We start from the raw sequence: 23,939 nt of genomic DNA on the forward strand, positions 1-23,939 counted from the left end.
GATAGCAGCGCATTGAAGTTCAAATGGTTTGTTGCAGCAGTGGCTATAAAGCTCACTCAACTCTGTAATGCAGTCCCTGCCCCACCCCATTCCTTCTCTACTGCCCTTCAGGGAAGCCGTCCCAAAGTTCAGTGGAGTGGAGGAGTGAGGGGGGAAAACCAAACTCCTCAAACCTAACTTTTCCTGCAAGTCTCTACTGGATTGGCCTTGCCCACAGGGCCCAAGGCTGTCCTCAGGATGTCATCTCTACCACAAAAGATAAATACCATCCTCAACAGCACCACCCAGGCTGTGAAGTCTGTTTCCTAGCAGCAAGGGTTGGGAGAGCTCCAGAGAGAGGAAACAGTAGCTTTCAGGGGTATGCCCTGACCTGTCTGGCTTCTTAAATCCCACCATCCTCTACCTTCTTCAGGCAGGAGCATTCTTGCTGAGTGAAGCCAGCCCCAGGCTGTGTTAGGTCCAGCCTCACACCCAACACACCACAGTAAGGAGCAGTGCTGTGGAGAGAGGACCCAGAACTGTGGGACTGCCCAAAGGGCCATTCTGTGTGCAGCATGACGCAAGCTTCTAAGTATGAAATAAGCTGGAATTGTTTCTCTCCCCAAATTCATGTGTTGCTGTCCCAAATGAGTAGAGCGTGTAACTGCATTTGAAGAGAAGTCCTTTAAGGAGGTGCTGAAGTTACCTGAGACCCTTATGGTCTCACTGGCACCTGTATGAAAAGAGGAAAGGGTATCACAGAGGGTGGCTGTGTGATGAGGAGGTGAGAGAGCAGTCACTAGGAAGCCATGGAAAGAAGGCCCTGAGAAACCCCAAGCTCAGACTTGTACCTAAACTCTGACAGAGTAAGCATGTGAAATGTCCCCATTGGCTCATGTGGTTGAACACTTGCTCTTCAGCTGCTGATGCAGATGAGGAAAGTTGTGGAACCCCTAAGGAGTGGAGTTTCGCTGAAAGAAGACAGGTAAAGCACCTTATCTGTTACTTTGTTACAGAGGCCAACACTGACTGGTATACCCTCTCCTCCCTCCAGCTCTCCTCGAGTGCCAGGAGGACCCTGCTTACCTAGTGACGGGGCACACTCAGAGGCACTAAGGATCTCAAACTCACATCCATGAGGCCAGAGGTCACTCAGTCTTATATGTCTGAAGAGCCTGTGAAGGCCACTATCGGAGATGGATGGAACTTCCCACCCTCTCAACCACAGCAGACCTCCACAGGGATTCCCCAGGGAACAGATGTGGCCCTGTGTCTGCTCTGGAATTTTTTTCTGCCATGAGCATCACAGCCCATCTCTCTGTGATGAGAATTCCCACACTCCGTGAGAATTCCAGTAAGGCAGGGGAGGTGCTGACCTTCCCTCCCTGGGACTTGCTCACACACACAGGACAACATGGAAAGAACTGGCCAGCAAGCTTGTGATAGAAGGCCAGCTGTCAGCAGGCACCATTTGTGTGGGACCATCTTTAATTACATTAAATATGAATAAAAACAGAATAAATGTGACTCGCATATCATACTTTACATAACAAAGAGAGGGAAGGTTTCATACAATCTGGCACACAGCTTTGGGAATACGAAGTGTTTTCGGTACCAAGTCTGTGTTTCGCTTTGGTTTGGGGTGACAGGCTCAAGAACCATCACCCAAAACACCACCTGTGCTCTCAACAAAAGGAGTCTTCAACAGAGCAAAAGCAGAGGCAATGACGGTGACCCCTGGGGAGAGACCAGTAGAAAGAAAACTGGGTCTGGACAGCCTCTGGCGGCAGAAAGGGAGGGGCTGAATGTAGAAAAAGATCAGCAATGAACCAAATAATATTGGAAATAATACCTTTGGCAATACTTCTGTAAGAAGCATAATTATGCTACATGTTATTCACATGCAAAGGAAGAAAAATCTTATACTCGTGGTTGGTGTGGGGGTGGTGAGATGTGTCCCGGAAATGACAGGCTAACTGGTGAAGAAATTAATCCATAAAGGCATCGTGTCTCTAATGGAGGGAGAAGCCTCATCAGCAAGATAGCTGAGGGGAACCCACTCAGTATAAGCACCCCCACACAAGCAAGCACACACACACACACACACACACACGCACGCGCGCACACGCACACACTCTATCTGAAATAAATACTCTCTCGCTTGCTCTCACACCTCTCTCTCTCTTGCTCGCCTGCTCTCACTCTTGCTCTCACTCTGAAGTCATCATTTCTTCCCAAAGCATCGTTGTACTCAGGCCAGATTCCCCCACGGGTTGCTGAGCCAAGTGGCGGCTGTGAGAGAAGGGGGAATTGTCCTGGAATGCAGGCTTCGGGACACACGGCCCCCTTCACAAGCAGAACTGGCCCTGTCCATGCTGATGTCCAGCATTCTCTCTGAACCTTCCAATGAGATGAGAGTCCCATCTCCAACCAGGTGGACAGCAGAACGACTCACACATCCTCCTGCCACCAGAGCCCAGCTTTTCTCACACATCCAAGTGACAAGTCGGGGATGTAGTGTGTTCACTTCCTGATGCTGGTGGACAGGATTCTGGCCTGGGAACACAGCCTCAGCATCCCTTGGCAACGCTCGGTGCAAAGCTTTGTGACACTCCCACCTGGTCCTGTGTGCCAAATGGGATTAAGCTGGTTTCTCAATCTCTCTCTCTCTCTCTCTCTCTCTTTCTCTCTCTCTCTCTCTCTCTGTCTCTCTCTGTCTCTCTCTCTCTCTCTCTCTCTCTCTCTCTCTCTCTCTCTCTCTCTCTCGGGAATTCCCTGGGGCCTTCTAAGAAATGACATGACCTTAGCGTATCCCATTGCAAACCAACCTGCTGAAGGGCCTGGAAAGGTCCATAGAGCAAAGCTATCTCCTAATCACCACACCACATGCAGCCCAAGCTTAGTCTGTGAGACGTGTTTCTGAGGATACGGGTGTCTTGAGACCCTTAGTGAGTTATGGAACTTTGGCCGTACATGACAGAGAATTCGGATAAAAGATTCCTCCAACAGGAAGATGGGGGAGGGAGCCTATAACCAACCAGAACCAGAAGCAGGCCCCGCACTCTCTGGTGACCCCCCACACATGGTGAGGGCTTCACTTCCTTTTCCGCCAACTGTTCTTTGCCATGAGGTTGCTCTGTTCTGGCATCAACAGCAAAACTTCCCTTTCCAAATATAAACTGAATTCCTTGAGAAAACATCCAAAGGAGCAGAAAAGAGGGGCAGGGCCAGTCAAACGCAAGAAGCAGTTTGTTTTAGAGTGCTCCTTTTCTATGTTGGGCATAAATAAAGTCTACTGGGGCAGAACAGGAGGTCAGAGAGATGAGCCTGTTGCCAAAGCCGACTTTTTGTTTTCTTCTGAGCACAGCAGAGGGAGCAGGGCTTATTTCTGATGTTGCTGAAGGACTGACTCGGGGATACGAACAGAACTGAAAGAGTCTCCATTCTCGAAGCGGCTCCTTTTCCTGTACACATGGGGTTAGCGATTTATGCAGGGCGCCCTGGGAAATAACACATGAAGGGTGGTTCTGGTGAACCCCAGGGCATGGCCTTCAGTGAGCATGGGCTTGATCGGATCCCAGAGCTGTCCAACCCTAACCCAGACAAACTCCCCTGGAGGAAGGAGGGCAGGCCTGGTCTGTGGCCTACCATAGCATTCTCTTCCTACCAGGGGCCGGCCAGTCCTCCTGAGCTCCAAGACACACTGGAAACAGACAGAAGCCTTGTCCCAGTATACTTTCCAAGGCTTCAGGTGGAAGAGTCCAGCAATCAAGAGCAGAGCTGCTGAACATGGCAAGAAAATGTTCAAAAATAGTTCCGACTAACAGGTGCCTTGGGAGAGTAAGACAGGGTGGGGCTCCAGCAGTTTTCTCCACACTGTGGGTGGACTTTCAAAGTTGCTGCAATGACAGAGTCAGTGGGCCCAGCTCCTACAAAAGAGACTCAGCCCTCATGTTGTCTTCCAGGCAAATGCTTCATCATCCAAGACCTGTGCCAGCCGAGTGTTGAAAGGCCCATAGAAGTCCCGCAGAATCCTCTGGGTGACTGGCCACATGGGCCCCAGGCTGCGATCTTCAGGACGCCGGGTGTTGGATGCAGGGCTCTTGGTCATCAAAGCTTCTTGTTTCTCGCTTAGAGGTCCTATAATGAGAAGGAAAGTAGCCCTGTAAGACTGTAGGTGTGGTTGCAGGTGAATGGGACCTCATAAGAGTCCCAGGTATATGTCATACTCCTACAAGGCTTTCCTATAAGAAGATAGGTTGAACTGGAAAGATGGCTTAGTGGTTAATGACGCTTGTTTGCAGAGGACCTATAGGCACCCAGTGCCTACAGGTGGCTCACAGCCATCCATAACTCCTCTTTCCAGGGGCTCTGATACCTTCTTCCAATCTCCGAGGGCACCAGGCACACATGTGGTAGATACATGTACATGCAGGCAGAACCAACATAAAGATAACATAAAACAAACAAATCTTTCTTAAAATAAAAAGAAAGTATCTGGTTGGATCCACTTGGAGAGACCAAGGAAGGGAGGAACCACTACACACTGTAAAGCGATTCTAAAACCCAAGCTCATGCCTGCTCTCAGGGGAGCCCTGCTAGTGTTAGGAGATGGTATGCCTTCTCCTTCAGCCCACTTTGGGTTCTTGAGCGATACAAGGGGACCCGAGCCTGAGTGAATTTTATTTCATATTTATTGTTGTGAAGTGGCCATTAAGGGCAAAGGAACAGTGGTCCCTGTACCTGTAGCAATCGTATCAGTTGGGGAGAGGCCCCAGGGCAGACCAGCAGGGGCTGCAAAAGAAGCTATACTTCCTAATCTCAAATGTCTGGGTCACCAGCTGCTTCCTGACTCAACCCCCGGTCACTAGACCAGCTCCTCATACTTCTGGACCCCAAGCTTGTAGGACCCTACTAAAATCACCACAGTTCAGTGTCTCAGGATTATGCAAGACAGAGAGCCGACCTTACAGTTATGTCCCTCTGAGGAACAGAAGGCAACCACATTAATGCCGGAGATTTATAGGTGGCCAAATCAAAGAAAAAATGGTTCTAAGTCTTTAATGGGAAATAGAGTGTCTATATTCCAACCCATTACCAGCTCTAAAAAAAAAAAAAAAGAAAAAAAGAAAGAAAAAATTCACTGGCTTAAAAGTCCTAAATCCCAGTGGTGGCCAGATATGTTTCAAGAAATATTCAGTTAACAAAAATTCCCAGGTCAGGTTATTAGACTGAAAGACAGGAAATGTTCCGTGAAGGAAAGTGGTGTGACCTGACATTAACAGCCTCAGCAGTTGCCCTTGGGTGGTTCATCCACACCCAGGCAGCACCCCTCACCTTCGTATGGGCCTCTGCCAGCCCAGGGAATGGCCAGTTAGGAGAGCGCCCCCTCAGCGGACGTCCTCAGGCTGGAGGCCCTGAGCCTCTGACTCCAGAGATTCCCCAGCAACACCTGAGATGATGCAATACCCCACCCATTTTCAACCTGTGGGTCCTGACCCTTTTGACAAGCCTGTCTCCAAAACTATTTACATTATGATTCGAGACAATAGACAAATTACAGTTATGAAGTAGCAACAAAAATAATTTTATGGTTGGGGATCACCACAACATAAGAAACTGTTAAAGGGTCACAGGATTAGGAAGGCTGAGCATCACTGCAGTACCCAGACCTCCACATTCCAGGACCCTGTTGGGCTGTCCTAGCCACCTACTGTGACCTTGAACTGCTTTAGAATTTAATCCATATTCTCCTCCCTTTCATTAATGCCTCTGTGGTCCCTCAGCAGCTGGGGTCTCCCAGTCATCACTAGGCCTATTGTGACAGTACCTACCTTCCCCCTAGAATACAGTCACTCTGGGAGTTGGACCGGAAGTTCCTTCTCCTGCTAAGTTGAAAGCTCTCAGAGGAGTGCCTCCTCTCCAGAGCATGCACAATGTCATATGCAGCAGATACTAGGTAAATGGGAATTGAGCTGCCATCCCTTCAAGAGTCCCTGGGCCTCCCAGAGCCCATCTCTTCCCATTTTATGCTTGACCTAGTGTGCTCCTAAAGAGCCCACATGCCATGGGAAGGGGAGTCGCCTCAGAGGAAGAGGTGTTTGTAAGTGCTCTCGTTCTGTGAGCCTGAGAACCTGAGCTTAAATCCCAAACATCCCCCCAAAAAGCTGGGTGTGGCAGTACATGCCCATAACCCCAACACTGAGAAGGACAAAACAGGTAGACCCTGAGACTCCCTGGTTAGCCAGGCTAACCAAAGCAGCAAGCTGCATTCAATGAGATACCCAAGGAAGACAACAGATGTTAACATCTTACCTGTGTGTAATTCGAGTGCACGCACGCACGCGCATTCACACACACACACACACACACACACACACGCACGCATGCACGCACGCACACAAGAAAACCCATATCCCTGTAGTTGGTGCCGAGATCCACAGTCTGAAGCATGACACATACCCAGGTTCAGAAACTGGAAGACCCTATGCATCGTATACTTGACATTGGATGCGTGGTCTTCCAGACGAAGAATGAGGAACTGTTCCTTAGTAAAGACGGTGAGCCAGTCCAGAAGGTACACAGCATACAGCCCGACCTGGAGCCTCACCTGGGAAGGAGGAAGAGGATGTTACTGCAGGGAAAACTTCCCCAGCCCAAAGCATGACGGACATCTCTCCGTAAAGCACCACAGACCCATCTTAGCAAACAGTGAGCTTCCCGAGTCAAATCTTTTTTTTTTTTTTTTTTTTTTTTTTTCCCGAGTCAAATCTTAATGAAAGGCACTCTGTGCCTCGTGTGCAAAGAATCCCCACCCTTGGGTTGCATTTACATCTTCACAGCAGATGACTCCAACCTCTACTCACAAGTGAGAGCAGAAGCAGAGGAAAGATGTCAAGGGCATATGAGTTCTCTGCATAACGTGGGTGGCTGTCTCCCTGCTGTCAATCACGACAGGCTGTGAAAAGTCAAGAACAGACACCTCAAAGACAACCCAGACACGGTGAGACATAAGGACAACCATGGCCATGAAAGCCTGTGATGTCCTCCAAATGTAACCATGGAGGGGGATAAAACCAATGCACAGGAAAACCTTCCTCCTGCGCATTTCCCGAGTCAATACGCTGTTCCTTCTCTCATGCCTAACTGCAAACTGGGAGTAAAGAACCAACTCACTCAAAAACAGGTCTGATTTTCGCCCTCTGTCCTGGAAGGTGGCTGCTAAGGCCCCTGGACTGCCCTACCCAACAAAAGCAATTTCACGTCCCCAGAATGTGAGCACCAGTTAAGCTAATACAGTCATTTCTGATAGAGCTCTGATCTCTGGACTAACTAGAGGATCAGTATGTGATGGAACCCCAACAAGAACTCTGGACATTACAAGTTGGGGTGTCAAGGTTCCTCATTGTGGTCATGTTATCATGCCTCTATCATGGCTGGAAGGAGCTGGCAACCACCTCCCAACTACCTTCTGAAGGGACAAGTAGACTGGGGACTCTGCCCATTCACTTTCGCTCGCTGATGTGAGCGAAATTCTTTCCATGCCGTGAGTTGTGGTTATGGTCACAGCAGCCTTTGGTGTGTCCTGTGAGCCCTAGTTGGTGACTTTGCCTCAGAACTCACAGGTGGCATCAGAAGTGAGACTGACTCACCACTCCAACCTCCCTGTTCCTACTGTCTCTCTGTCTACTCCCATCAGGACCTGCTAGACACCCACAGGGATTTTGGTTGGCTCTCCCGTCTCTCCTTTCTACACTTTGTCATTCCACGTTGTGAGCATTGCTTTGTAAAGCACTGTGCAGACCCTGGCTGGCCCTGGCTCAGGGCCCTGAGGCTTTCCAGTTGGAAAGTCCTGAGCTACCTCCAACTTCCAGTTCATTCTTCCTCCATGGCTCCCATCAGTCCTAGGTGCCTCCTTGGGAACTTCATTTCTTTTAAGACAAACACTCTTCATCATTCTCCCTGACCAACCTGACTTTTGAGATTCTTGGGGGCGTGGCCATCAAGTCACCTCATGCACAGCCTTGTGTCAGCCTTCATGTCAGCTCTTGGTGGAAGTGCTGAACACAGTATTAAACTCATTGTTCTTTTTTTCTTTTTCCATTTCATCATGTTTCTAATGGTGAAAGGAAAACTATTAGAGGCAATAGCTAAGTTGTCTCCAAAATTCATTACCTGTCTCTAACCCTTGCTTTGGTGCTACCTTACACACCGGGACTGAAAAACATGAGCATGTGTCAGACTCGGTAACAATACACATGTATCCTCCAAGATGGAATAGGGATGAGAACACTACGCTAAGTCAGAGCCCCATAGGCTCTCTCCATCTCTTCCCAGCCAGTTTACAGCCAGCTTGGTCTCACAAGCTCATCACTTCCATAGAAATGACTTTTGTAACTCAACAACTTTCCAGAAGGGAAGGAAGTGACTGTCAGTAATAGGACACTGGTATTTTAGAGTAGCTGGATACTGTCCCTGTGTCTGCCCTGGTGGCAGAGCATCTTCCAAAACCATATCTTGGTGAGAGTGTACCACTGCCTTCAGACAAAGACCGACAGAGTCCTGACCGCACAAAGCCTTCCTCAAAGGCAGATTTGGTCCCAGGAAGGGAAGACATGGGATTCCTACAAATGCTCTGGCTCAAGGAATGAGCTTGCTTCCCATCCACTGATTCCAGAAATTCCTCCCTCAGCCAGGGCTCTGGGCCCTTCTGGGACACCATTTATGCATGCAACAACACCATGAAGACACCCCAGAGACACCCCAAAGTCTCATTTTTCTCATGTCTGTCCAACATAGGACAGAAAACAAAATACAATGAGAACCAAAATAGAACCAATATAGAGAAGATATTTAGGGCAAGGGCCAAAAAAAAATTTAAAATCAGAAAACGCCAAAGCCTTTGAACTTATGGATACCTAACTCACTAACAAAGAACCAGAGATGGGGGGGGTGGGGAGCAGAGGTGTCTGCCTGGACTCAGCAGCTAACTCCTAACAAAATCACATGATGTGATCCAGTCCCTCATGGATGTGATGCTTGTTCCACCACAGAGAAACTCTAGTAAAGAGTGAGCCCCCTGTGGGTTCCAAGAAGCACCTCAGGGGGCCCAGGGAGCACCTTATGGAGAGCCCAAGCAGCATCTTAGGAAGGCACAAGAAGTACCTCAAACATGTTAGAGGGGTCCAGAAAGCACCTGAGGAGATCCAGTTTTGAGTTGAACCTGGTTACAGGCCCAACTCTGCCCCAGACACGTAATGCTCCAATCTTCACTGTTTCCCCCAATTTCAGTTGACCCTGCCCACCCAGGCTCTCTTCTGCCCCCCAAATCCCCACTCAGACATTCATTTCTTCATTTGTTCAGCGAATACTGTGAGTTCAGTGTATCAGGCACCACACCAGGCAGAGGGGATATGATGCCATTGACCAGGCATGACCCTGACTGCTCAGAAACACCTCTAAACTGATAGAGGGACAGACACCTGTCATCACCAACTATGACATGTGTTATGGTGTGAGGGTGGTGTGGGGGGAAGAAAGTGGTTCAGATTTAAAAAGATCTAAACAGTAAGTTCTTGGACAGGCAGGAGAACCATGTAAAGGGAGAAGAAGAAACACAGAGAAGGGTCCAAAGCCCGGGGGTTCCCATACCTGAGCACACACACATGCACAGCAGGCCAGTTAGGAAGATGGCTCTCCCCACCTGCACCCTCCCCCACACTAGATGAGTGTCCACATCTGTGCCCCCCCACAATATCTGATACAAGACATAGGAGGAAGCTCCCATCTGATGAGTTCTCAGGGACCTCACTCTGTGAACCATGATGGGGAAGAAGGGACTAAGGAAGGGGACAGGCCCTTGGCAGTGAGCTGACATATGAAGGCCTTTATATAAAGCAGCAGGGCTAGCTGGAGTGGGCACGCCTACAGTGCCAGCACTCAGGACACTAGGCCTCATGCCCCATGCTGTAAATGGGCTGCATCTACAGAAAGAAGGGAACTTTCTTCCCATCCCAGAGGGGAAAATAAAACATCTCCCAAAGAAATGTCTTCACCATTCCTAACTGCTTACTCCTCTTCCTGTGCAGAGTCCCTTCTGGACTTCAGCCACCCTGTCTACCGCCATGCCCCTGGAGCTCTCCCTTAGACCAAGAGGTACTAGGCTATGGTGTCGTCATGCTTGGCATTGTCTCAGAACCACTCTGAAGAGCAAGGAAAGGAAGACAGGTTTCAAAGGCTAGCAGAACTGTTGTTAGCTTCCGGTGGAGTACACCTTCAGTGAGCCTCAGTGTCCCCATCTGTAAAATGGGAGCGACTTCAGAGGTCAGTGAGGGTGTAAAGTTTAGGACAGTACCCAGTGAGCAATGAACTGAAATGAGATACTTCCTGTCTGTCACCAATGGACCTGACAAATATTAGGTAAGGATGTTTCCAGCACATCCAGAGGCGAAGAGAATCATACGGCTACCCATGAACTTCCTACCCAGTCACAATGGTGTTCCTATGTTCAGTTGGCCTGTAGACAGCAAGAGGAGAGGAAACACACCAGGCACAGCCCCCTTCTCTGTGGGAGGAAGCAGCCGAGGATATCCTGTCTCTAGGAAGACTATTTAGAGGCAGCCAGAATGCAGCCAGCTTGGCTGGTGCAGGCTGTGTTTCCTAGGGCATACCTCTGGGTGGAATGAAAATGTCACCACATCCAGACCTGTTTCTATCAGATACTGACCCTTTCACAGGGCAGGAGAAGCCCAGTTCACAGATATTAAACCCAACTCTGCCTATGTCAGGAATCCCAAAGCCCTGCTTCCCTCCACCCATGACACCAGCCAACTTAGGCTGGTATGAGCCTATGTCTGTCCCTTCCTCTCTGAATTTTCTGAGACCTTCCAGAAAGAGAACTGGGTAGTGACTGCTTGGGTGAGAGTGTTCCCACCTCTTCTGGGAGCCACACTAGTCAAACATCTCACCCCTCACTGTTCATCTGGCCTATTCCGGCCTCCCTCTGGCCCTGTCTTCCCACCCGCCTTGCAGGCTTCTGCAGAGAGTTTCACACCATCATCACAAACAGGAAATTCCAGAAGGGCCATAATAGAAGGCTGAGGCAGGCTGCATCCAGGCACATCTGAATTCTCCGAACAGACCACTTGCCTTCTCCCACCCTCCAGAGCCTGCTGAATAGGGACTGTTAAAGAAGAGACTTATGGATACACACAGGAGCCTTGAAGAAAGCCGAGTTTCAAAGCCTAGACTTGGGCCTCGGATGCTCCATCTATGGGATAGCTGGCTATAGAAGGCAACCTAACAGAGCCTTGGTACCCCTGTCTGTAAAAGCAAGCCCCAGGAACAGGAGGGCCTGCATCAAGACGCAGCCCCAGGCTGGTGGGCAGACAACACTGGAGAGTCCATCACTATCCAATCAGCTTGGACCACTTTCACTCTTGAGTGGGCTCCACCTGGTTGTACCAGGGTACAGCCCCATCTGTTTGTGAGTGCAGGCACACGTAAATAATTCTCAATCTCAAATCCCTCTAACAGCCTTTGAATTTCAGAAGCTGAATTTACAGCAATTGAATTTCAGAAAGGTAAAGAACAGCTGTGCAGAGCCACATAGACAGAAAACGCCAGAGTGAACCCACACCGCAGTCTGCCTCCGAAGCTTGCCTATCTGAAAATGTGCTTATCTGTTTTGAATCTTCCTTGCCTAACTACAATCCCTGCAGGTAGACAGCCCAGAGTCCTGCTTGCTGGCCCTGACAAGAAAAGATGGTCTGAGAAGCCAGGCAGAGGGACTGAAGTCTTTTCCCTGAGTCTCACTGCCCTGGGGGGTGAGTGGGAGGTCTCTAATCATCTTTAGCAATCTGTACATGCCTGATTTGTGTGACATGGCCATACATGGGGCAGGTGGCCACCTACAAGAGCCCCACTGGGGAAGCGCTTAGACGTGGGAGCCGTGAGTGGAGAAGTGACCTCGGCCATTTTACTGGATTCACCACCAGCAAGTGTTTTTGTATAAGGCTGAACGTTAGGTGTATTCCTTCAGAGGAGAACAACAGAGGAGTTGAGAGAGAGCATTGCTCAGTGAAGACCTCGTTGGTGCATTCGGAGTCACTGGTGGGTAATTCTGAAAACTAAAGAGAAGATCCCGATGCTACAGAGATGCTCTGAGACAATCTGAAGACTGGGTGGGTATTCTCCGGTCTGCCCGCTCCAACTGCAGAGCGTGCATTCAGTCTTACCAAATGGCAGTCCACCTCAGTGCACCCTGGTTCTCTAGCAGAGGGAGGAGAAGCATGATGCAAAGCGTCTGGGTGACAGGCAAGGAAGGACACAGACAGCAGGCTGGCTGGCCCCAGCTGCCTTCATGCTCTCCGCCAGGAGTATCTGCTTGCATATTAGCCGCTGCTCAGAGGCAGCTGGCTCAGTGTCATCTGCACATTCCAACGCTCTGCTCCCATCTCTGCACTAAGACCCTGCTCACAATGCCCCCTGCACATAACAGCAGCCGGGCGGCCCCGGTCTGTAGGGGCTGCCTCCGTGAATACGCACCGGCATGGCGTTGTTCAGGGTGTTGTTGTAGACGCAAGCGCGCAGTGAATAATCCAGCATGCAATTTTCGAACAGCTGCAGGGCCTCCGTCACTTTTTCGTGGAAGTCATCTGCAGACTTATTTGAACTCGCAAAGTAGAGATAGTCTGAGTACAGCCTACGAATAAAATAAATGGATAATCTTACCATCTGAGAACGTGAAATTGCAAACCGCACCGTGTGAGTGACAATGAAAATCATCTTGCCTTTACATTAGCTAGTTTGATTTATTAAAACACAACACTTTCTCTTTTTCTTTCTGTTGAGCCCTCACCCCCTTCCCTTCTTGCTCCCACCCATAACATACCACCTACTCTTTCCACTCAGACATGTCTACACTGGCCCTGAACACCAACCAATATTGGATTTCGTTATCAGTTTGTGATTGTTTTTTTCCCTTTATTTCTTTCATTAAATTTATTTTATTTATTATTGGGGTGTGGAGAGGTCATACAAATGCCACAGCACACGTGAGGAGATCATAGGACACCTCTTTGCAGTCTGTTCTCTCATTTCACCTTTATATGGGTTCCAGAGATGAAGTTCTGGTCCAGGCTGGTTGCTAGGTCACCTCGCTTACATGTGCTTTTGAGATAATAGCAGTTATGTGCTGTGAGAGGGGGTGGCGTGCATGCCACAGCACACATGTGGAGAGCAGAGGACGATACGCAGTAGTGGGTCTCTCTATCCACCGTGCGTGTCCAGGGATCAGACTTAGGCTGTCAGTGTTGGCAGAAAGTACTCACTACCATCTCACTACTGCACCTTGCTGAGTGAAATTCCTTCTAGGTACTTCAAATAGAGGCTGTTTCCACAACCAGGCTTCAAAAATCATTCAAGAGCAAGGAGAAGCCATGAAATTGTTCTGTACCGTCCCATTCCCTTATCGTGAAGGGAACCCATGGCACCTGCCATTCATGTAGGATTATAATCCCCTGTGAAATTCCAGACTTTTCCCATTGATAGTCGAGAGTCTAAAGATACATTAAAAATTGTGCATGGTGGCTCATGCCTGTAATCCCAACATTTAGAAGTGTGGAGTAAGTAGATCACTAAAGTTCAAGGCCCTTGGGGGATTGGTAGCTACTTACCAGGCCAATTTTGGCTACAATGTAAAAGCCCTATCTCAAAACCTATTAAAAGCACCTACACATATGCATGGAAACACCTGCAGACCAGCATGTTCGTGCACACACCACACACACGCATTTGCATGTAACCACATTTTCCACGGGAGTTGCCAGTCTCCCTCGACTATTTGTGGTTCATTTTTATGTTTGCAATATCCCATTTTAGCAAGAATCTTGCTTTTAAAAGAAAACTTAAGAAGCTGGGTGCTGTGGTGCAGGCCTGTAATCCCAGCACTCAGAGGAGTGCTGAGGAAGAAAGATCCTGAGTTCAAGGACAACCTGAACTACACAGTGAGTTCAAGGCCAGCTCTGACTACATATTTAGACTCTTGGGAGAGGTAGGAAAATAGAGAGGAGGGAAAGGGAAGGGAAGGGAAAATTCATAGGAGGCTATTGGATCCTTCAACTAAATAAATTTGTTGAAGTTTTGGTTGTAGACATTGCTAAAGCTGGTTTGGCTATAACCGACCCCTACTGCCAAAACTTGACCACCTCTCACCTGACAGGGCTCCTCCTAGACCGGCAGATGTCTACTTACTTGGTCTGCAGAGGGAAGGATCCTGGTGCAGCAGTTTAGCCAGACTCCCCCTCACCCTCGATGCCCCCCTTCAGTGATTTTCCACTCTTTGCCCTGCTTCTTGCATATAAAATCACTCTTCTCGCTGTACTCCGAGCTCAGCCCAATCACTCTGCTCTGCAGCAGAACCCCATCGCTGCAGTCCTACACCTCCGGCAACAGCCGGAAATGAAGTCTGTTTGAATGTTTCAGCAGATGTTGGGATAATTTCTTCACTTTAAAACTCCTGGGACGTGTTTCCTACCCTATTTCTCCTCCATTTCTGCTTGCAGAGAAAGTCAGAATTAACCCCCTTCAGCTTTGTTTTTCCAGATGTTTCTCTCTCCACTCTGCTTTCGAACACCTGGCCATGTTCCCACAGTTCTATGGGACTCCCTTCATGAAACCCCTAACTGCACTTTCCTTGAAGGGTGACGCTGGGCTGCTGTCAAGTGACTTCAGCTCTTTGGCTGGCTGCCCTCCCCTCGCAGTTCTGTGTTCTCTAGCCACTTGCATCTCCAGTTCCAGCGAGTCTCCTTATCCTCGTGTATCTAGGGGTGAGATGTCTGCCCCGAGCATCGCCTCTGTGCTTCCACTCAACGACATGCACCCGAAAGAGGTCACAACCCCTGCCAGGCCCGCTGCAGGGCATTGTCACCATTCTTACAGCCCATGTGTCATTTCATAGAGATCGTATTTACCTCAGCCCCCACCTGGAGCACTGCCTTTGAGACCTCCCTGAGCATTCTTTCTCAGCCAGGGTCCACAGAGGATGTCTTAGGATATTTGGGATTGCTCAGAGGTTGCCCAAAATCAGCACAAAGGTTGAAATAGAGCTCTTTGTTATTTCAGCTTAGCTAGCAAGATGGCTCAGTAGGTAAAGGTGACTGCCACCTAGCCTGTCGATCTGAGGTCAGTCAATCATGAGACCAATGTAGTGGCTAAGAGTCCCTTGTGCACACAGACAAGCACTGGAAAAGCTAAGGAAGTTAAACACATGGACTTGTCTTTTCAAAGGAAAGAGATGTTTGCCTGTCTTCCACCTAGAATGCTTGGAGAGAATGTAGTTTACAACGTGGTGATCCTTTGCTATCTGTAGGACCAGGCTTTCCCAGAATCCCACAGCATATTATATTTGTTCATGCCAGAACTCTTCCCACCAAATCTTGAGCATTACTTCTCAGGTCGTCTTTTAGACACCCATCCTTATGAGAGATGTCACTTGTATCCTATAACAGCCTAAGTAACCTCTGTGTTATCTTAGGCCAGTCCTGACTCCCACAGGCAATATGTTTACCTCAGCCATTTTCCCTAGACCCTTGTCTTGAACATTACTTCTAAGTCGGCAGAACCCATCTTTAAGGACAACGCCACGTGTACTCTGTAAATAGTTTCGATATGAGAACATCTTAAGCTTTGTTGTACACAAGGGACTCAGTTAACTGTCATCAGGAAACATTTTTCCAAAATTGTGCTGTGCTTAAGTATGGCTAAACTATACTGTCAGATATATATGGCGTCAGATTCCGGAAGTTTCAATCAATGAGAGCCAACTAAGGTCATACTGAGCTGAATTTCATTCTTGCCTCTCCTCAGATTGTTCCTCTGCCGGATGTAGAGCTTTTAGGGACACTTCACTCCCCACACACACACACAGGATTTGCACAGTAGAAGGAGAGAACCAACTCTTGAAAGATCCTATGACCTTCACATGCACACTGGGGCACACATATACAAACGCAATGCCATTAAAAAGAAAAAAGAAAAAAAAAAGAAAGAAAAAAGCTTTACTTTCAAAACGACTTGCCTCAAGACACTCCACGCTCTCATGAGACTTGAGCAGAATGATGCCCGGAGTTCATATAGCCATCCAGGTTAGCCCCTCTGGTGCCCCAGGGTTGGTTTACTGCTGTACCTTCCTTCTTCAGAATCGGACCCTGCTCCACTAGGCTCTGGGTTGCGGCTAGTCATCAGGTTTTGCATGGACCTCGGCACACAGTTCGGCCACGTGTGCTGAGACTGAGGAACCTACTTGGAAATCCGTATGACGGAGTGCCCTTCCCGAGTCACATGTATCCTAACATCCCTGTCAATCAACAGTATGGCTCAACCCGAGAAACGGTGCCAGAGAAGATCACAGCTGCTCTGACTTACCCATACACATGTAATACTCCCAAGCCTGACCCTTACCCCAGATGCCCACAGAAGTACCCACCTACACTCCCCCAGAAAAACCCAGTCATTGGCCAACTTGCCCTTCTGACATTTTCCCCCTGTGATGATAACAGGTCTTAGAGGCATTTGATTCATAAGTGAAATAAGTTATTAAAGCTTGTCTCATTTCTAATAACAAGTAAAAATGCCTGCTGACTTCATGAAGTTCTTCAGGGATGGAGACACAACCCCTCGGAGAACACTGGGCTGTGTTCAATGTTCCATCCAGAAACCTGCACCCCACCCAGGTGAGGCTATGGATTTTGGGTACCCAGAGGCAAACTCATATATACTAACCACCTTTTATCCTTTTAAAGTAGTGGGGGCTGCTTTTACGGCAAGGTGAGGGGAGACTTCTGGGGCAGAGGTTGGACTCCAGCAGCCAATTACAGAACAAAGAAGATCAGTGAAAGCCACCAGAAACTGCAAGCCAGGGTCAGGCAGAGGACAGATCCAGACCCAGCAGGGAGTACCAACCTGTGACATTCTTATTTCTGACTTCCAGCCTCCACATCTGAACAACAACAACAAAGACGTCTGTTGCTTTAAGCCACTGAGTGTGATGATTTATTGGAACAGCCCTAGAAAAATGGTGCAAACCCTAACCCAAGGAAAATGAAGGGGTTATTTTTTTTTAATGCCACTTTTCACCAGAGACCCTGAACATTGGCCCTAAATGCACATAAAGAACTGGCTATGAGGCCATATTTCCTTAAGAAAACAAGAAGATGAGTCACAGCAAGGCAGGAGCTGAGTCGTCTGAGGAATGAGGACAAAGCATCAACAAGGCTAATGACCTTGGATGGCTGACAAGCCAATTGGATGATGAAAGCCCCTCAGAAAATGATAACAAACATCTCAAGACTATGTATCTACAGGACCTAAAAGAGCCAGGGCAGGCAGGTGAGTAGGAACACAAAATGAAAGACACAGACCTAAACACTCACAGTTCCGGCTTTAACACAGTAGCCCTTCGATGACGTAGGAGAACGAGTAACATGGTGTGAGCTGTATGAATCATCACAGGACAGTAGGGACTCGGATGCCACCTGAGGGTACACTAACAAAGATAGCAACAAAAGTCTGGAGAGCGTACAGAAAAGTAACAGTCAAGCCTAGGCCTAAAGGGACGCCCACCTTTGATGCTGGGTGCCAGATGGTGAGGGGAAAAGAGTAGCATCCTCAGGGAAATAATGACTCCAGAGGAATGATTGCTCTTCTGAACCTCTAGACAACAGACCAATGGCTACAAAGCTCAGCTTCATAAAAGGGGAATTTTCTCCAGTGAGCGCTGTGGCTCCAGCAGCCCAGACTGGAAGGGATGGAGGTTTTACAGTAGCAAGAGGGACGGGGGTCCTAAATCCCCAACCCTCTGCATCAGGGTTGCCCAGCCCCCTCCTGTGATCCACCTCATCTTCTCAGGCTCAATCCACTCTGAACAGATGGGTGTTACATTTGGCCAAGACTGTTTCCAACGGCAATTCCAAATATAAGCCCAAGAACATTCCAGGCCTTCTGTGCTGCGGTTATTTTAGATGCCTGCTGGTGCAGATCTGTAACCGTGGGCCTGTGTGAAGGCCAGCCATGCCTTGTCAGTTCTTTGGAGTACAGAGGAACCCTGGGAGATCTGGAACCCCATGAGAAGTGGTAGAAGGGTGTGTTTGTGGACAAAAGAGAGCTCCTCTTAAAATTACCATATATTCCGCCAGAGATAGATAATGCCTTATCTACCGCAAAATATCTGGGTGGGTACCTCAGTGCCACAGCTGCTCAGTTAAGGGGCTCTGCTCTGAGTTAGCACAATTGGAGGTCAGCATAGGGACAGCACCTAAGTAGGATCTGGGGCTGGGGTATAGCTCAGTGTCTGAGAACTTGCTGGCTTCCATGTATATTTTTTGTTTTACCCATTCCATAGTTGAGGCGCAGGGGGAGGGGGCAGGGGAGTAAAGCAACTGTTGGTCCATGGTCTTTGCAAAGGCCAAGTCAGGTTATCCCCTGAAATTCCTTCCATTTCCAGCCTGTAACAGTTTCTTAGGGACTTGCAGAGGCCCCATGCTAGGCATAGCATTCGTATCTCATTCTATCCCCACAACCACCCTCATGAGCTCCACACCCCTATTACAGAGAAACCTGGAGTTAAAAGAAGTTCAGGGACTCACTCCAGGTCACACATCCCAGAAACAAAGCAAGGTCTGCCCAACCCCAAAGCCCACAGGCCCCATATCCCCTCCCAACTTGGGGTACTGGCTGACCAGAGGCTGCCCAAGGTGGTTGCCGGCCATATGAGTCAATGGTTTGAGGATATTGTTTGATGTCTCTATCACTTTAGGTGCATAGTGATTTGGAAGCAAGAGTCAATTTTGTCCTAGAACTGCTTAATAAGTCACAGAGATTGGTATAAAATTACAACGGGTGACCGAGCAGCAAACAAACATGGAGATGACAGGAGGAATGGCACTGCCCATCGTCGCAAAAGGCCAATGTGTTAAGGCAAGCCACAACGCTCATCTACAAAAATGACAACAGCAATAAATGGGCATTCTGGAGGCCATCGCACACCGGCACACGCTGTGGCCACTTATCATTTGGACAAGCTAATGGTGCTTGCATCGTTCAGTAGCTGTGAGCAGTGTTTGCTCCTAATGACAACAGGTCTCTTCATCAGCCTTCCCTCCACATGGGTACTCTGCAAATTGAGGCTGCAGGTGAAACCGCTCTCTGCAGCAGGTTTCTGTTTTCATAGTATTTTTGCTCTTAGCCCCTTTACAGCCAGACACAATTGCGCACTCTAAAATTCAGTGGATGAGTGAGGAGTGAGTATGGGCTAAATGCAGAGTTGCACAGCCATCAAGATGATCTGGTTCCAGAAAATGCTCATTACCCAGGAAGCAGCAAATGAATCTTAACAGCCCGGGCCATGTCAGAAGTCACTCACAGGCACACACCAAATCACAGCCTTCCATGTCAGACTCAAATGCCAAAGGGCAACCGTTGGTGGCTTCACCTGGGAATGTTTGTTCTAGTGAGTGCTCCAAGTTCCAGACTTCTGAGAGATGCCTTTTGGGGAAGGGTCCAAGGCCAGCACTAGTATAGTAACCACTGGGTGTATTGATTCATCTTAAGCTGGCTCTCCCCCCAAACACTGTCTCCTCTCTTAGCTCCACAACTATACACCCCGGCCCCCAACTCGACAGCCTCTCATGTCAACGGCTGCATCTCCTCACCCAAGAGTCCCTGAAAGGTAGGCACACACTTGTATCTTCCAAATAACTATCCACCCCCATCTCCCAGTGTTGTAGCCACATGAGGGTCATAATAAATGGGACACAGAGATAGATGCCAGAGCAGCTGGCCTCATTATTCTCCATTTGCCAGCATCCACATTCTAATCACGGATCAATAGCTTCCCAGATTCTGATATGGTGCATCAATAATCATTATAGATATCTTTCCCACTAGGAAAAAAATACCCTGGCCAATTCATGTAGCTTAGAAGAAGCTCCTCTGTCTTTCAGAATACTTCTCTGTGAATATTTCACCATGAGTTACATTGAGGCAGGACTGGCCAGGCCGGATTAGTTAACAAAATGTCTAGAGTTACTTTAGGCCAGACAGGTGACACAGAGGAGGAACATCTTATCCAGTTAAGAACATCTGGGTAAGAGATGTACTACATCTAAGTGATACAAGGCTCCTTATTGGCTGGGACACTGAACAAGAGTTTCCTCCCTCCTCAAGTTTCCATGAGCACAGGAGGGTTCTGTGTCTACCTCTGCCTCTTCCAATATGTCCATCACACCAGAGTTCATGGAATGAGAACAAATCCTCTGGTGACATTACAAGCACTCCTGGAATCCCTGAGACACAGATGCTTACATAACACCGCTCACTACTCACTTTCGATCCTGACGGCAGACAGAGATCCTACCCAGGTAGGAAAACCAGTAGGCTCTAAGCAGAGCCTAGGTCCGGAGCACAGGACCCTCATTTTGAAGGAGTGGCTACCACACCAGATGTGGCCAATAGGTGACATGCACTGACCTTTCCTGCAACATAGCCTCAGAAGCCTTACGAGTGACGAATCTGGGCAGTCCTGAGGCTACCCAAAGTACACGCCCAAATCCCAAACCATTAGTACACCCCTCCTCTCCTCATGTCAGTAGTTGGGAAACACTTTTCTTGCCACAGGGTACAGTACCTCATCCACCGACCCACCTAAACTGCCCTTTGCAAACAGTCTCTGTGGAAATAAGCAGGACAGCCCATGGCCTGGCAAATGCACCCTAAAGATAAACAGTTTGGAAGCTGAAGGAATCAAGTCTGAAAGCCTGTCTTCCAATCACAAGTTGTAGTCCCTCACATGTTGGTCACCCCAGATAGTCTTCATACAGTACCCCGACAAAGACACCCACTGTTCTGTGATGTGGCTGCTGCAAATGGCTCCTCCCTGCTCAGCGGTCTGAAGCCAATGCTCCCAGGCTAGGAGAGGCCCAGCTGAAAGGAGGGTTTTAGATGCAAGTGAGCCCTACCTCAGGTCAAAGATATACAGCCACAGCCACTCTGAGACTTCCCTGGGCCAGCTCCCTTCCACTGGTGCCAACCCCTTCCCTAGTTCAGACTTTGCTCTCTTGGAGCTGAGGTATGTGAACAAGACCAGTCTGGGCTCAGTTCTCCATCTCCTCACCTTTACTGTTCACACAACTTTGCAAAACCACAAGTCTCTCCTCCTTTCTCACCAGAAACACCCTCTACTTCAACTGAAAGACTCAAATCACCCAGGGGAAACCCCAAAGAATTCACATCCAGTGGCTAATGGATAAGAAATACCCAACTATGCTGAAGGACTATCACAGCCCCGATGAACCATGGAGTCAGCTGATGCTTCAGAGACCCAACTCTTCCTCTGCTGGTCTTGTCTTCACACTCCCCACAGGATAATTTGCAGAATTCCTGCTTCGTACAATAGCAGCCTTCGGTGCCCACGCTAGGAATGAGCCGCCACAGAGGAGAAATCCTTAGTTCTGTGAGACCCAGGTGTGATGGGACCCCAGCCTGACTACTTACCCATCATGAAGAGATGAGGAATAGAAGGTGGGAAACCCATTCACCTTATCTGTGCATGTGTCACACTCACTCTCACTTGCTGACTAAGCTCCAGTGAGGCAAGATCTGAGCAGGGCATGAGGCATAGCACTCGAGAGAGAGCTGGCACTGATTTTACTGAAACCTGTGCTCAGACCTCCACTAGCCATGGGCTCCAGGAAGCAGATGGATGGTTTAGCATCGTATGCACATAGCGCCTTCAGCGCATCAAGGGTGCTTAATAATATTTGATGAGTGAATTTACGAGTGCACATTTAATTAAATAACAGCCCACTCGCCCCATTTCGCTGATGAGGAAATAAAACACAGATAGCTTAAATAGCTTGCCCCAGGTGGCGAACCTTTTACTGGCAGAGCTAGGATTCTGAGGCAAGCTGTCTGGGTACCCAGGAGTGGTCCCTCTGGCACACCATCCACTTGCGAATCTGCATACACACTCAGCGGTAGAAGCTTCTCCCCACCTGCACACCCCCACACATTCTGCACACTATGCAGCCTCAGTCAAGCCTACATCCCCGTCTGAACGCTTGGCCTCACTATTATCGTGTGCTCTCCACGAGCCTGAGCAACTACAAAGGAATGGGCACAGTTCATCTAAAACCCCCTTCCCCTCCTGGTTTATATGTAGATTAATCACTTAACCAGTCCAGAGGGTTGCTTAAAAAGTCAGTTTATATAACCAGGTGAAGGACACAGCTCTCCAGGCTTCAAGGCCCAAGAGATCAGGCTCAAGATGGAAGTCTACCTAACTGAATGGAGCCCTTCTTCCCTGTAGACCCATCATCATGAAATGTGGAAGGCAATCACTCCTGAATATCCACTTCTGGGCATCATGCTATGACTACATAGAATTCAAAACAAAACTGTAGACATATAAAAGTCTTAATATATGGTGCAGAGCCCCTCTCCTCATGTCCCTTGAACAGAAGAGAAATGTGACAAGGCCAAGGGAGCCAGCATCTTCCTCATGAGCCATTCCTCAAAGAGAATGGCCTTGCGTTAGGAAGCAAACTCTACTGGTCATCTCACAAATAAAAGATGTAGATAAAAAGCAACAAAAAAAAAAAAAAAAACACTGGACCATTTCAGAAAAGGATTAAGTGAAGAAAAGTTCTGCTTGTCTGTTGGTAGCTTCTTTTTAATTAAGTAGACAATTTAGCCCAGGGATCCATTAGTTCTAAACTGTTGCAGCCTCTTACAGAGAGAGACTTAGAACATAATTCGTGGCTGGCCCCTGCCATTCAAACCACCCCACAGACATTATTCCTATATCTTACCCCAGGGTGGAGGTTAGATTTATTGCTCTGTCTCTCTCCCTGGGAACTTAAACGTCATTAGGATTAGCCTCCTCCAATCCTAGCACGTTCGACCCCTCAGCCTTCAATCAATTAACAGAAATAAAAGCTAACTGTGAATCAGAATCTCCAAAGACCCCTCTTCCGCCCTGGCTAACTTGTAGAATTAAATGAACAATTTGGGCCAATTCAACTAGCATGGAGAGGCCCAAGGAATCTCCAACTTGCAGAAGTCAAGGCCAGAGAACAGCTGAAGTGGGCAAAAGGCCCAGGAGCCAGTTGGACTAACGCGGACTTGGGCTGTAGTGTTTGTTTCTTCAAGAGTAGCCTAAACACACAATATTTATCATTCTTTCCAGCTGAGTTGGGGAAGGAGCTGAGCTGGCCACTCCAGATAGGCCGTGAGCTATGGGTTTCAAAAGGCAAAATTCCCACTGTTGCATATGTACGGTATTGTGTAAGAGGTGGCAAACAGCTGCTGCTCTCACAAACTCATGGCACAAGCATGCACGTGACAGCCCCCTGCAGATGCTGGAGCTGGCATCAAGTTGAAGTTACCCTTCTCTGGGCTACAGGACAGGCCGCTAGGTTTCCAAGCACCAGGTGGGCAACAAGCACCCAGGATAGTGGCTGGACCAGGGGATGCGTCCGTGACCCACAAAATATGGCAACAGTATTGAGATGGTAGACCAAAACAAGTGGTGTGCTAGTGAACCCCTCCCTTGTTGCTTGGGTGACACCATTGACCATGTTGGAAAAGCCCAGTGGCCAGAGATTGAAAGCCACCTCCAGCTAAGTCACAACAGAACAGAACAGAGGGAGGCCTGTGTGCCAACAGCCCCGCAGAAACCCAGTTTGGCCACAACCATGTGAGTGTGAGAGCTGATCAGCCTTCCTCCCAAGCTTTTGGATAAGACCCCAACATTAACAGACAACTTGACCGGGAAGCAGAAAACCCAGCGATGAAGCATTGAGGCCATTGACCACCAGAAAAGGCAGTAAGTGGCCAGTAGAAGCTATGACATCTTGCAGCAGCTTATCACACTGCTAGCTACCTAATGCTGCAGGCCTTCCGCC

The 23,939-nt window shown here is 48.6% G+C and overlaps 1 protein-coding gene across 2 annotated transcripts in view; it reads right to left on the minus strand.

Annotated features, from left to right (window-relative positions):
- Positions 1-1,416: 1,416 nt before the first annotated feature.
- The window catches only part of Chst15 (carbohydrate sulfotransferase 15), an 80,337-nt gene continuing 57,814 nt past the window's right edge, over positions 1,417-23,939 (minus strand). For both annotated transcript variants that reach the window (XM_021636539.2, XM_060381254.1), the window contains 3 exons: positions 12,526-12,682; positions 6,442-6,589; positions 1,417-4,119 (listed from right to left, as the gene is read on the minus strand). In XM_021636539.2, coding sequence (XP_021492214.1) covers positions 3,929-4,119; positions 6,442-6,589; positions 12,526-12,682 — 496 coding nt within the window. In that variant the 3' untranslated portion in view covers positions 1,417-3,928. The remainder of the gene's footprint in view (positions 4,120-6,441; positions 6,590-12,525; positions 12,683-23,939) is intronic.

Source organism: Meriones unguiculatus, chromosome 1 (assembly GCF_030254825.1).
Source record: "Meriones unguiculatus strain TT.TT164.6M chromosome 1, Bangor_MerUng_6.1, whole genome shotgun sequence".
In the NCBI taxonomy this organism is placed as follows: Eukaryota; Metazoa; Chordata; class Mammalia; order Rodentia; family Muridae; genus Meriones; species Meriones unguiculatus.